This window comes from Hemibagrus wyckioides, linkage group LG10, assembly GCF_019097595.1.
Source record: "Hemibagrus wyckioides isolate EC202008001 linkage group LG10, SWU_Hwy_1.0, whole genome shotgun sequence".
Taxonomy (NCBI): domain Eukaryota; kingdom Metazoa; phylum Chordata; class Actinopteri; order Siluriformes; family Bagridae; genus Hemibagrus; species Hemibagrus wyckioides.
In genome coordinates, this window is record NC_080719.1 from 14,798,007 (window position 1) to 14,813,187 (window position 15,181).

Genomic DNA, 15,181 nt, shown 5'->3' on the forward strand with positions numbered 1-15,181 from the left:
CTGCCAGTGAAAACGTGAATTAGTGTTCATGTTCCTTTTTGTACCTCAAGAAGTTCATCCTCTGGTCGCAGTAAACCATGCTTGGCCACGGGACCGTCAGGGGCCACAGTTGAAATGTAGTGGTGACCATCGAATGAATCCAGCTCCACGCCCAGACGCATGGTGTGTATTGGGAGCAGCTAGACAAAAAAAAAGGTCACGTCATTGACACCAGAGCAACAAAAATAAACCAATCAAATTTTTGCTGGCAAACAGATGTGTGTCAATGTGTGCACTGCTACAATACCTTAGAATATTTCTGCAGCTCAGCATCATCCTCAATGACAGGGTCTAGTTCAACAACCTGGAAAAATTGATTACAAACACCATTCACTCATTCATTTATTTGTGAAATCACTGACGACTACGTGCTGAGGAAGTAAAGATCTTTTTTTGGAAAGTGTTTACGTCTTTTCCTGAATGTTGCTTTAAAAAACATTGTAGTCAAAGTTACAAAGCTGAATGTGCATTCTTGCTTAGAATTACTTTTCCCTGTTTGCTTTCCATTTTACTTTCTCATTTCCCATTCCTTACCATAACATCATACTGAGGGCCGAGTGCCTGCTCCCATTTGGTGCGCAACTCCATCTCTGTCAGTGGAATGGACTCTCGAACTATAAACAGAAAAAAGATGTGTTTCAAGCAAACAATAACTTTATTGATTTCTGGTGTCTTCAACAGTGGATGCTGCGAGAGAAAAAAATTTCACATGACCTTAATGTTAGAAGGTTCTGCAGTGTTACAGAAAGGATGTTATTTTGACTGACAAACTGTATGAGTGACAATACAGCAAAAGCACTAGGCTTCTGTCCAGTATCAGACAGATACATACAGAAAGGGGAGAGAAGCAGACAGGTTGAGAAGTTTATTAATGGACAAGTTGGGGTGGAACACACACCACCAAAAGTTGGGGGTAGGACTAGTACAGACAAGACAAGTGTAATAATGCTCCTACTGTAATTTAAGCCCCCTGGGATGACAAGAAACCTCCTTCCTTTACGCATGTAGTCATTCCAATCATCTCACTCTGACAACTTGGAGAGAGTGAGTGAGAGAACAAAATTAATCACACACACAAAGATGAAGGGCCCTAGCACATAGACCTGATTAAATTAGCATTTCTACACCACCACTCACAACACCATTCATCATAAGTGTTTGGCTATATTAATACGGCAATGCATCGCTTTCAGGTTTAGAATATGTCAAACTCTAGCCAACATCTGCAGACCAGGTGCAGAAGCAAGAAAAGAAAGAAATGGACTTTGAAGAAATTTATGTCCTTCAGTTATACACTTTATGGTGTGGGTTTGTGAGAAGAATAAAGAAATGTAAAGAATAAAGGAGCCTAACTATTTGTACATGACATCCAACAGGGTTTTCAGAAATTCACAATCATGCTATCACAAGCTTACAGTATTAATTTTTTTTTAAATAAATAAGTAAAAAATGAAAAAAAAAAAACTCCCACTGCTGTGTCATTTCAATAGGTCAAGGTATAGAAGCTGAGGCAAATTCCAGCAAAAACTGGTTGAGAGTGTAAAGAACCCAACAGACTAATCACAGGGCTGAACCCTGTTCACAATGCAAGTTGTAACAACACATAACACACAGAAATGCTCTCGGTTCAAGAAACCATCCCAGCGCTCACAAAGCCAAAGGTCCAAGCTATTTCCCGCAGAGAAAACTTTCAACACGCACCTAGGTGCTCCTGTCTCATAACAGTGACATCAATTCTTACTAGCATAAAAAACGGAGAAAAAATACAATGTGAGAGCGAGATTAAATGAGAGATTGTTTTGGTTTAAGGCAGCTATCGTTTTACAAGTACTACAGTTGCCCCCACTGGGAAATAAGCCCTGACAAGCAATCATTGTTATCCAGGGCTTGTACTGCCCCACTGCAACAGAACACTTTATTTAGAAGTTTGGCAGGTACCAGGGCTTGTCTGGTTTAATTAGGTCAGAGTGTAACTCAAGCCGTTTGCTAGTTTAATGTCTCAAGCAGGATCGCTCTTCTGCTCCCAGCCTGCCTGCTTCCATATTTATAGCCACCGGCTAGCATGACCGAATCCATGCCCGATATGTAGGGGTCAGATATGAGGAAGGGAAAGGGAAAAAAAGAAGGGGAGGGGAGGGGATGTGGGGTGCAGTGAGAATAGGAATGGCCTGAAACTGACCCCTGCCTAGAGGGAAGTATCACTGGATAAGATTTCCAAATCTCAACAGTGCCCCCACAGGCGATAGACATTCATGCATCTATTATAGAAAAATGGTGATTATACATGCAATTAGTGATTATCGGCGGCGGCAGCAGCAGCTCACCTCTTGCAGACAACTGCTGTTTGATCGCAGTCTGACTCGTGTCCACTGGCTCCATCACAGAAGCCATCTGAACATCTGCCCGGACCTTGATCTCTGCAGATCTCCTCAGAGACACTCGTGATGACTCTCTCTGGACTACACACACACACACACACACACACACACACACACACACACACACACACACACACACACCACAATCAGACACAGATTTTGCTTTGGTACTTGTGCTTTAGGCTGTTGCCAAGATGCTGCATTTTTTTGACTGAACATAAACTAAAGGAAAAAGATTTACATTTGTGGTAATAAGATGTGGTAATAAAATTTCATTCCAAGACAACCAGTTCCCTACAAAAGACTACCTTACTCAATAATATTCTCAAAGCAAATATCACACATGCCTACACAAGTCAGATATCACAGACTCACATTTACTGTCAGTGAGAAAACAGGAATGTCATATATGAAATATATGATATATATGATTATATATATCACCTAGATTCAAGACAAAATTATTAGCAAAAGATCTTAATTTCAAAATAGAGTATAGCATGCTTTACAAATAGGTGAAAAAACTGAAGAGTCAAGTGTGTCCAGGCAGAGACTATTTTCTGTTAAACATGGCAGGTAAGTTAAATCACAAATGATTTTTTTGCTGTCTTTACTGAAGTATAGTTCATCAACCAATATTTGGTGCTGGTGGACATTTGTTTCTTTGGGTTTTCAACCATACTGGCAAGACATCATCATGAGGCTGAACCACCTTCAGGTAAGATCTATTACTTGTTAGCAAAAGGTTGGACCTCAAACATATCTGATAGAGGTAAATTGGAGAAACTGTGCCAGCTTGGGAGATTTATTTATTTTTTTGCCCAGACCATTCTTTCGCAAGTTAATAGGAAAAAACATGGCGGTGTTTGCCCAAAGTGCCTCAAATCATGGCGTTTCCTTAAATGCCCAAACGAAGCATTATTCCTTATTTTCTAAAATATTTCCCAAAAAAAAAATATGAGTACAGCTTTGCTCAGCATACAACAGGTCTAACGGTTTTATAGAATATATAAGAAGCGAGGCAAGGTCAATGTGTCAACTCTTCATTCATCATAATCAATACGCAGCATGGTGCTCGCCTTTATCCAGAGATATCTCAACAGCAGATTTCTTAGGCGAGGCGATTTTGCGGACCAAAGTGAGGTTCACAGTCTGACCCGTCTGCCTCATAACATCCAGGACCTCCTGGCTAGTGAAGCCCTGCAGGTTAACTCCATTCAGCTGCTCAGAAAGACAGAGACAAAGAAAATATATATATAAGTGCAAAACTGACTGGGATTGAGAAAAAAAAAAATTGTCATGAGTACAACTGAATACACGAAACTGGTGCCTAGCACACATTACATTAGCCTGCTCTAAAAGCACTTCATGACTTATGCCTTATCCTCTGTTCACCCCATCCTTATTAAACCTCAAATATGGCAAGAAAGAGACATCTTGCTCAGCTGGTGTCCTGATCTGTATATGTGAGACTGTGAGCATTCATAGACGTGCAGGGCTAATTAAAGAAGAGCTCATTAAAAAGTAATTAGAAGCCTACCGCTATTATTCTGTCATGGACCATGATATTCCCGCACTGTTCAGCAGCACTGCCAGGGATGATGTTCTTCACAGAAACCCCTAATCCGTCTGCAAAAGGTAAGGCATAAAAAGACGCAGAAGGCATGGAGAAAAATGGAGAGAATAGTTTCAGAATTCTGTGTGGTGTGAGTTAATGCAAAGCTGCCTGGTTTTTAGCCAAACGCAGTAAATATCGTGTTGTTGTTTCTTTACCGTCCGTGGTTGAAGAGTTACAGCCAACAATAGAAATTCCCAGACTCTGCCCATCTTTCTTCTTCAACGACACTTCATGAATCTCATGGCCCTCAAGGTTTAGCTGCATTAACATGACAATCAAAACATGAGATGATCAGAAAATACCAGAGCAAAAAATGACCAAAGAGCACAGAGAAACATTTTAGCAGCTCATAGGAAATATTTTTAAATGTACAACTACAACCTGAGAAGTTTCCACTGGCTCAACTAATTAACTCAATTAATATTATGACAGAACTCATATATTAGCTCTTTAAATCTTCTTTTGTAAAATTCATGAATGTGATGATTTTCATGAAGCCACTACACTCTTTTGGATGCTTTTTGAAACGATCTGAATTAGAGCGCTCATCTCAGGATACATCATAGACCTTTTGGCAATGCACAATATGCATCAGGCTTAGAGATTTGCTAACAAGCTGCTAGCAAAATATACAGTTCGCTTAAGAAAGAACAAGAAATTGTATTTAATTACAAAATATTTATTGAACGCTGAAAAACAGGCTTAATATTTATTTACATTTCACAATTTATAGCTTCACTTTTTTCCATCATGTTAGTTGCTTTCAAGAAGAGTTTGTAAATGTTTTCTAGAAAATTATAATTTTTGTGCACTTATTAATTTATCGTAATAACCAATTTATCAAATAACATTAAAATGCCTGGCCCTAAATTTTGAGGTGAAACCTGCAACAGTTCTGTCAAACAGAAACCAACAAATTATTCTATTTGACAGTATATTTTTGTTTAAAGGTTCTTTATATTTCTAAGTAGGTCATTTTATATGTATACTACTGTTTTGATTATTTAGCATGAAAAATGTACAGTAAGTAATTCCAGCGAAACCATAGGTGATTACCATTAACTTTAACTAATTGTTACTTTTAATTATCATAATTTTCAATTTCTTAAAATGGCCAAACTGGTGACATTCTGTATTTGTATCATTGTGCTTACATATAGATACAATGCATATAGAGGTTTTAAATAAAGAATTCTTAATTCAGAGCATATTTGTGGAAACATCCCCTGAAGAAGGCTAATGAAAATCTCTTTGAACAAAAGCATCAGCTACATGACCCTACCGATTTGCTGGCCCTGCGTGCTGGTATGGGAGGAAGCATGGAGGCAGAGGGTGCTGTTGTTGGAGCGTGTGGGGGTGGTGGTGGAGGCTGTGCATTGCCCAGAGGATCCCGGGCGATTAGCATGCGGACTCGGCTACCGCAGGCCTGCAACACCTGCACGACCTGCTCACTGGTCAGCCCCTGTGTGGGCGTGTCGCCAATCCGCAGGATGTGGTCACCAGTCCTCAGTCGCCCGTCCTAAGATAAACAGTAAGGGAATAAAAGAAGAAGTGAATGAATAAATAAATGAGTGAGTGAGTAATCAGCAGGTTTAGCCAGAAGCATTCTGCACGGAGATCTGGATTGGTACATTTTCACTGTGGAGAATTCTGAGAAAGAGACATTACTGCCTTTCCTTCATAGCCACAAAATCACGGGCTAAAAACAGCAGTAGATGATAGCAAAATTAAATGTCCAAGGCTAACATAAAGAAAACATGGTAAAAGAATTAGCTGTTGTTCAAAGTGAGTCAACAAGTTGCCATAAAAGTAAAGCTTTTTGTTTTGAATTTATTTATCCCACTTAAAAATAAAAAATAAAAAAATAAGTAAATGCCCCAGGGTTAACACTAATGCTGTCATAATGGTTAGCTGGCGCTGGATTTTAATATCATCAGAATAAAATAAGACACCTTGAAATGAACAATTCAAGGAAGGCAAGTGCAAAAGCTCAGATTTACAACCTAATTTCATTGATGCATCAGCAGGTGCCAGAGACCGTGTATAACAGTAATAACTGCGTAGTTAACACACTGCTCACAAAGCTTTTCCGTTCCATGACTGAACCAAGTGACATTACTTTCAGCTAAAGACTTCAGGCAGGATGAACCACAAGAGGGAGAGCATCATTACACACAGACAGTAGAAGAGAAGAAGCCTTTTTTGGATAGAGAGAAGAAAAAAAAAAAAAAAGACATGAAAGGCATTTCGATGCACAAATGTGTGAGGTAAATCTCCAGTTCCTGGTTGTGCCTGTGTGTGCGGGACAGCAGGAGAGCATTGAGGCCTGGTGCAGCCATTAAAGGCTGAAATGGCAAACGCTAAGGATAACAAAGCCCCAATTTTGACAGCTTTTTTGGAGCATAAGATCCAGTGATGTGTGAAATGCAAGAGCTGTGCCTTTTGAACAAGAAGGGTTTTGTTGCCTGGGCTCTGGACACTGACAGGAGGAGAAAAAAAAAAGAAGCTGAAAGAGAAAGCGAGTGTGTGTATGCGAGTGTGTTCTAAAAAGAGGATAGTGTTCTTTTACTAATCCTTATCGTTTTTCGCAGCGTAATTCAAAAAGGTAACACACACATCGACTACACCCGTGTTCAATTTTGACTAGTTCAATGAAAGAAATGATCATTTTACAAGATTTTTCAGCTCTGTATGAAGCACCAGTAAGAAAACACTGAGACAAAGTTCAGTGTAACTATTAATTAATAATTAGCAGCTTCACTATTCTTACAGAACAAAGGGGCCATTATCCCACCTTCTTAGCTTCTATTGGTTCACCAGACCAAACCTCATGAGTTAAAAAAAAAAGTTAAAAATAAAAGGGAAAAAATGGCAAATGCTATCAGCAACTCTAATGCATGTCTGGCTTTTCTGCTGTATTTGCATTTGCTTTGAGTGCTGCTTTAGCTGAAAAAGCACAAATGCAAAGTTTTAAGGTGGCGACTCTATTATATCTTAATTTTATTACTTTTTTGCTAGAGACCACATCATATCAGATATCTTACTTTGTCTTAAATAAACTGAAAATAAAAACTAAACCAGGCAAAAACAAATGTGATGATCATAGATGTTCACACTTTACACTTCTGCATTAAGAAGTGCTGTGCATGTTGGTTTAAAGCTGTTAGGTGAGGATGTAGAACATAAACAAACCTTATCTGCAACACTGTTTTGTACCAGAGTGCGTACAACCACCCCAGCAGCCTTTCCACCCACAATTCCAAAGCCGAGACCTGAGCCATCATTCATCAGCTCGATCTCCTCCACATGTCCCCACTGTTCCTGTAAATCACACACACACACAGTAAATAAATATAAATTCAATATTTTTAACTAAAATAAGCTAAACGACGCAGAATATTTTTGCATTTCCTTCTTGTGCATACCTTGAAATGACTTTGAGAGAAAAAAAAGGTCAACTGACCTCAGTTAAGATCCAGTTTAATCCCTGAAAGTACATACTTAAAACGCAGAGTCAGAAAATAAAGTTTCAATAGATCAGCACTGACTGGACAAATAGCTTCATCAGGTGAGAGCAAGCATGACCTGAATGCATACATCATACAAACTCTTTAATATCCAAATGTCACACACACAAGTCACTGATCAAAGTCAGGGTCAAGAAGCCCCACGAGTGTCTTTCTGTGGCTGTTCTAACCCACTGTCCCACATCGTGCAGGCTTCTAATCACCACACTCTCCTTGGGCACTTATTAATGACCTGCAATCAGAGCATTTCGTTTCTCTTATTACCAAGTCCTTATCTGATGGGTGACTTCCTCAGCAATTTTCCTGCTGTCCTGTGAAACCTGTCCTCTGCCATTTTCATCGCACTCCTCTCAGGAGACGAGGCATACACTAGCACTACACTAGACAAGAGCCATTTCCGAGATAAGAACTCGAGAGCCTGATCCCATATGTTTGCTGTCATCAAGATGATTTCACTGGTTTCTGGTTTTTTTTATGTTATGTTAACTTCTCATCTAAGGCAAAGGGGAAAGTAAGTAGTAGTCACAGACATTTAGTAAAACCCAGAGAATATATCTTGAGGTACAGAGACACATATATTAAACTTAACTATTAGATTAAAGGGGATGAGTTATAATTAAGGCTGGCAAATGATTTAAACAACTAACAACAACAATAATAATAATAATAATAATAATAATAATAATAATAATAATAATAATAATAATATATAGAGTTACATAAGGAATAAAACCAGGTATGTGGTTATAGAGAAATAAGTCAATGACAGGGTGAAGTCATGTGGCCCGATAAAAAAAAAAAAAACCTCTACTTTGTATCACCTCAGAGTGGATTATTTTTCATAAACAGCATCTCACTCAATTAGCTTTTACTCCAGAAATAACATCAGAACTAGCAAATTGCATTAAAACCTGTGAGTTGCAACCAGCGCTACTGTCTGATCTGCAGTTACAGAAAAAGAATCAGTGTCTGCTGGACAAACCAGAATTTTATAAAGCAGTGGTATAAGCTTTTCATGGAAAAATGTAATGATTAAACCAACCCAGTGCAAATTTTAATAAATAAATTCAGCCGATTAGCCTGTTATTAATTTGCAAACATTATTACCCATGTTTATATAAATTCCAACAACCCAAATAGAATAAATATATATAGATATAGATATAGCTTCCCTGTTCTTCCTTCTGGTCCAGAGAGTCATGTCTGTACTGAAATGTTTTTATGCACTATAATTAGGGCTCAAGATTTTTTTCTTTTCTTTTCTAAAAAGGCTTCAGAGATCAGGTTCATGGAAAGGCTCAGGCACCGGGTCACAGGAAGAAAGGGTAAACATATCACAAGTTAGCTTGTGTGCTATGCCTTTTAAGGCACAGTACCATGAAGCGGTGATCCCCTGAAGCCTGGACCATCTTGCATAGAAAAATATTTTTTCAGCTGGATACGATAAAGAAATACGCCGAGACAGGAAAGGGGATTTGGGGGATTGTTTAAATATAGCCATTACAAACAGAACATGCTGTGGCTTTGTTAAAATAATTTTATTTACGCTTGCTAAAATAAATTTATCCATGTACTTAAATAACTCTAGCATCAAAAACTGAGATTTTTGCCCGTTGGATTCTGCAGCTAAGTTTTTAAAAGAGGGAAGCGTCAATGTTATGATAAGTTTTATGTTCCATCCACTTCCTCGTCTTTTATTTTCACTGTCATTTTGTCACTAAATCAAATTTTCTACTGATTCAATGTGCCATTGCTGGCAGTTACCCTGTTACAGGCAATCATGACATTCGATGACAGGTAGTTAAGCTGGCCAACAAGCAATCAAATAAAATCCAGACTTTTGCCAAGCGCTCAGTTAAACATGACCTGATGAGGGAAAAAATAAATAATCACAGCAACAACAAGGCAAAGGCCTGGTTTTGATAAGCACAATGTGGCATCGATCCAAGGGTATTAAAACAAAACGAGCGGTAAAGAAGCACATTAAAAGGCACAAAAACACACAGCTAAGCAGGCTAAAATAAATCTAAATAACTTAATGTATCTGCCATTAAAGATCTCTCTCCTCAAGTCCTCCATGTGTATTCACACTAAGACCTTCACTTGAGCTGTATTTAATTAAAGTGGACGAGGGGGAACGATTGCGTTTATTGTTACAGGCTTGAGTTAATCAGCTTCATCTCATGGCTGTTGATCTTTACCAGGCTCATTATCCCTCTCAAAGATTTTATTTCTCTCTCTCTCTCTCTGTTGAGAGGAGGAAAAGGATCATTCAGGCAATCACAACAGGCATTCTGTTTCTCCTCCAGCTCAGGTTGAGGGAGAAAATGACGTGTGTTTTTCATCCCTCTAGGTGTTGGAACTTCATTTTTTGAAGGAATGTCTAATTAAACACACAGTAATGAGGACTCAAGATACCCAACAACATAACCCCTTTTTAATCTGAGCAGAGGAACAGGGAGGAATGTACATCATGGGAAATAATACATTTAGAAATGCAAATACTGATTAGAACAAAACTATAAGGAACGCCTCGGGGCACTGCTGTAGTCAGTACAAAAAAAATTCCTGGTTAACAAACCGCTCTCTCACTGTGGTGAAATCACCTGAAATAGCCTTACTGTCTGAATGGATCCAGATGGGGGGAGGTGTGGTTTGAGTGAGGAGTCTTTGGCCACTATGAGCTCTACTCGATCCCTCTGCTGCTGCAGATAAGCAACAGCCTGCTGCTGGGTAATATTATGGTCCAGGGGAATCCCGTTGATGGTCAGAATCTGGTCATTCTCCTGCAATCTGCCATCCCTGAGATTTGACAGAGTATGGTACTTTATTCTGGTTAATATTTTAACAAAACAATCATTCTGTATTTACTATTACACTGTTTAATGAAAAAGCAAAAAAAAAGCGTATATGATTTTGCTTTCATCCAAAAAAAAAAAAAAATCCAGATTCTCTGAATATGCAACCTCAACCCCATATGCTCTCACCTTCCTCTGGTGTTGTACAGCCTGCATATTCACATCATGACTGTCAGTCACAAGTTAACTCTGATCTCGCTAGAATTTTAGCCCATTACTGGTTTCCTCTCCCAGTGTGGTTCCTGCTAGCTCTCTCCTAAAATAAAAACACTATCGGCTTTTTCAGGTGACATGCAAAGCTAGCCATCCTAGCTTTCTGAAATGTTGTTCACGGTGCATCTCATTAGCTTACAGACACCCATTATTGGTTACAGTCGCTCTGGTTGACAGCAGAGAGAGTAACACTGTCCCTCTCACCCAGAGATCAGTGCCAATGGCTGAGGTCATGAATTGCTGTGGCATAGCATTCAAATTCTCATGGAGATAGCATGAACACACACTTCAAATTAATTCACCTGAATAGGTTTAACACAAATTGGGTATGATCTGGGAGTGAATGGGAGTGATTGTTTGCAGAAGAGGACAAAAAGAACGTTTCTCTGAGTGTGATGCAGCATGATCAGTGGTTTAAAATGATGTTGGCTTCTCGTGTGTTGGAGGAATCATATGTTATCTTTTACGTTACGTATGCCTTTTTTTTGGCAGGAAAGCACATGCTGGATATGATTAAACTGTTTTTTTTCTGAATGAACTGCTCCATTTTACTAACTCACCTGTCTGCCACACTCCCCGGCTGCACCTGTTTGATGAAAACTCCATGAGATCCAACTCCATCCGGTCTCAGCCCCACCACACTGAAACCTAGACCTTCTGTCAAGGGCCTGAGCAGGCTCACATGCTCCAGCTTTCTTCCCTAAAGAGACCTCGCACAGATGTAATAAGTCTGTACCGCTCCATTTGGTTTTAAAAGACGAACAGATGTGAAGGATTCAAGTCCAGCATATATGGTCAAATAAGAGGTCATTGATAATACATCACAGGTGTCATCAGCGCTCACCTTTGCTGTAGCATGGAGCCATCTCTGGAGGTGCTCAGAGGATGCTGAAGACACAGCTGTGCCATTGGACACCACAGAGCCCAGACTGCTTCCAGGACGACTTGCACTCACAATTAACTGGCCTTTCTTGGAGAAACTGAACTCACTGCATGCATCTGGAGGTATACAGTTCAGCTGCAGGGCCGTGATATTAAAATAAAAAAATAAAAAAAACAGCATTGAGGTGTGCGTATTATTCCACTATTATACATGAAAAAGATGCAACTGACAGCAAGCCTATAAATCTCAGATATTTTCTTTTTTGCTGGTTGTGCAATATGTTGCATTACACCTGACTTTTAAAATTCAATTTACATGTCAAGCGGAAGTGTTTGATACAGTACAGCATAAAGCAATACAGGAAAAGCGATCATGGCCCACAGCCTGGAGCACAAAAAAAGAAAAGCAGGAGGGAAAATCAATACATTCCTCTGCAGCTCTCCCTACTCCCAAACAGGTAATGTATTAATGACCTTTAGACTCACATTGTGGAAACTTATCAGTCTTCTGCTTATTTAGCCTGGGCTGACGGAGCAGGTTCCTGGCCATTTCATCAATACATCTCAGACACGGCAGTTACTCAAATCAAGACAGTAGATATTAAGCCTTGATAGATCCACAAAAAAGAAATTCACCGCCACCCATCTCTGTATATACGACAGGGTTTCATGCAACGCATTCATAGGCGCTCATCTGACCTTCCTAGCACTTAGAATATGAAGCTTTCGTTATTGCCATTATCTTAATTTGGCATGTGGATTGTTTATTGTGGAGAAGGTTCTTGTGTCAATAAAAACTCAGGCTGAATACAAATTGCAGCACAGCGGTTTCAGTGTCTTGGTGTCTTGGAGTACAGAAGTGTGATGCACGCCTATATAACCAGAGAAGACTGCAATAGATACATTAACTGTTCTTAATGAACAGATACCAATAACTAAAGTGCTAACTAATCAGAACACAATCATTTCCAATAAATCTAGTAGACAAGTTTGTAACAGTGACCACAGTGATGCTTCTTTCCCTTATACAAATATACAGGCTTTGTTGCACTAACAGAAAAAGAAACAGGACAGCTGGAATAGCCAATACGATACATCACTAATGCAGTCAATTATGTCACAATATGTTTTCCTAAAGGTTTTGTGGCTATTGTCAGTAACTCCACTGATTCTCAGTATAAAAAAGCTGACAATGTATTTTTTCCCCTCTAGTTCTTTAAATATGGTTTATTTCTATAATGTATTCAAATACAAGCCATGTTTTATGCTTTTGTTTTCATTTTAACTTCAGCAAAATTAAATATTATGCTACAAATTGTGAATTGCAAAAGATTTTATTTTATTTACATTTATCACTCAGCTCTACTTATAGGCAACAAAAAGTGAGATCCAGTCATTTCATTTGAAGTGCAGAAACACTTAACATGAAGACCAGATTAAAGCCCGTTTATCTATTACGAGTCGAGTCGTGATAATTTGTCTTGTGTGAAATGTTTTTGGCTGTTTTCAAACTCCAAGATTTTATTGGTCACATGCACGATCATACGCAGTATGATTTCATGCAGTGAAATGCTTTTTATCGACTGTCCTCGATATAAAAATACAGCCAAAAATGAGCTATTTTTATATTATGCGTTTTCATATTATGCTTTATTTTCTTGTTCATTTTTTTAGGTTCAATTATTTAATTGGTTCGGCTTTCTATTAAGCACTTTGAGATCTTTGTCAGGAGAGGTGGAAGGTGTTACACAAGCAATGTGTTCAATTATGGGCCAGCCTAATGAAAGCTGGGTGTGCTGTGAGCTGTGTGGACTGTGTGACAGAAGCAGAGATGTCTGACCTGGTCTTTAAGCTGTCTGAGAGAGTGCTGCAGGGTGAGGATGCGGTTGAGCAGAGGGCTCTGTAGTGCTTCCTTTAGTGTTCCCAGCCTTTCACTGTGAGTCCATTCCTCACGCTGAGCCAGCTTAGACTGCAGCCTTTCCACAGCCTGGAGCACCTGCTGCCGCTCAGCCGATGACACTTAACACACATGCAGGCACCTCAAAGAGTTAATACAGTACCAGCATTAAAAATATTTGATAATTAATAGGTAAAAATCGGTGATACCTGTCGGCACATTTTCATACATCACTCTTTCATCAAGAGCCTGAAGCTGAGGATTCGGTCAGGATAATTCCTATATAGAACAAGAAAATAATTTTGCTTTTAATTTAATTCACAAACTGGATTGAAATGGGCACATTCATTTTTAGTGATTTTAAAAATACATAGAAACTGTGTAGAAATCAAGCTGTACACTATATTGCCAAAGGTTTTGGGATGTCTGCCTTTACATGTACATATGGAGTTGGCCCACACTTTGCAGCTATAACAGCTTCAACTCTTCTGGGAAGTATTTCCACAAGGTTTAGGGTGTGTTTATGGGACTTTTTGACCATTCCACTAGAAGGAGAGGTCAGGTACTGATGTTGGACGTGAAGGCCTGGCTCGCAGTCTCTGCTCTAATTCATCCCAAAGGTGTTCTATCAGGCTGATGAGTCTGCGAAGTTCCATCACACCAAACTCGCTCATCCATGTCTTTATGGACCTTGCTTTGTGCACTGGTGTGCATTCATGTTTGCACTGGAAGGGGTCATCCCCAAACTGTTCCCACAAAGTTGGGAGCATGAAATTGTCCAAAATGTCTTGCTATGCTGAAGCATTAAGAGTTCCTTTTAGTGGAACTAAGGGACCAAGCCCAACCCCTGAAAAACACCACATGAATTCAATGATCTGGAGAGGTGCCCCAAAACCTTTGCCAATATAGTGTATATTTAGATCTCTAAAGAGCACATAATAAATGCCATAAAATCAGAGGAAGAAACCAGGGGAGGAACCAGAGCTAAAAGGGAACTGATCGTGGAGTTATAAATCTACACTCTTTCACTACTGTATACTATAAACCCAAACAGTATAAAGTGTGGATGCTCAGCATGCACAGATTGTGAAAAAGAGTGCAGGGATGAACACAGGACAGTCATAATGATTACAACAGCAGCTCTTAGGTACAAGTCCAGTCTATTATCGACTGAAGCAATGGGGAGATTTGGGCATAAACTGTTTTACTAAAGCTGTAGAGAAAAGTGCATATGACCACAAAGCTTTCACACAACTCTACATGCCGAGTATCAAAATGAGAAAAATGGACTAGTACTGAAAAATACACTAACACACGTAACAAAAAAACAAAAAAAAACAATCCACTATACAGATGCTGAATCGGAGTCTGTCGGTTTCACGTCATGTCGTTATCAGCACCAGTTTCGGTTAGCGCGATGAGCTAAAGGCTTAGCAACACTTGTTCTAAAAACAAACCGAACAAATGAGTTGAACTACTTACAGTTGATGTTTAAACCGGTTCAGTCTTTAATTCGGAATAATCAGTAAGTTCAGGTGAATAATGACAGGCGTCCTGTTAAGAGTTTGAGCTTCTGGGAGCGAAGTTTCAGCTGAGATTTGGTCGTGTTCAGGGTCTACCTGTCGGGCGGAAGTGAGAGGAGGTTCGTCATCTCACCTTATACCAGGAAGCAAGTTCACTTACCCAAACTAACAGCACTTTAAGGAACATTATTCATGCACTATCCGAATAATGCTTCTTCAATGAATGAAGAATGATTTTAAATAATC

At 39.3% G+C, this 15,181-nt stretch overlaps 1 protein-coding gene across 6 annotated transcripts in view; it reads right to left on the reverse strand.

The window, feature by feature from the left end:
- Positions 1-15,181, reverse strand: part of patj (PATJ crumbs cell polarity complex component) — a 114,573-nt gene that overhangs the window by 98,822 nt on the left and 570 nt on the right. For 4 of the 6 annotated variants that reach the window (XM_058401363.1, XM_058401367.1, XM_058401368.1 and 1 more), the window contains exons 2-16: positions 14,895-15,031; positions 13,622-13,691; positions 13,356-13,534; positions 11,478-11,651; positions 11,194-11,333; positions 10,169-10,364; positions 7,228-7,356; positions 5,318-5,554; positions 4,191-4,293; positions 3,958-4,046; positions 3,497-3,638; positions 2,364-2,498; positions 574-653; positions 287-343; positions 45-179 (exon numbers count right to left, since the gene is read on the reverse strand). In XM_058401363.1, coding sequence (XP_058257346.1) covers positions 45-179; positions 287-343; positions 574-653; positions 2,364-2,498; positions 3,497-3,638; positions 3,958-4,046; positions 4,191-4,293; positions 5,318-5,554; positions 7,228-7,356; positions 10,169-10,364; positions 11,194-11,333; positions 11,478-11,651; positions 13,356-13,534; positions 13,622-13,643 — 1,818 coding nt within the window. In that variant the 5' untranslated portion in view covers positions 13,644-13,691; positions 14,895-15,031. The remainder of the gene's footprint in view (positions 1-44; positions 180-286; positions 344-573; positions 654-2,363; positions 2,499-3,496; positions 3,639-3,957; positions 4,047-4,190; positions 4,294-5,317; positions 5,555-7,227; positions 7,357-10,168; positions 10,365-11,193; positions 11,334-11,477; positions 11,652-13,355; positions 13,535-13,621; positions 13,692-14,894; positions 15,032-15,181) is intronic. The other 2 variants (XM_058401365.1, XM_058401364.1) reach the window with 1 other exon arrangement.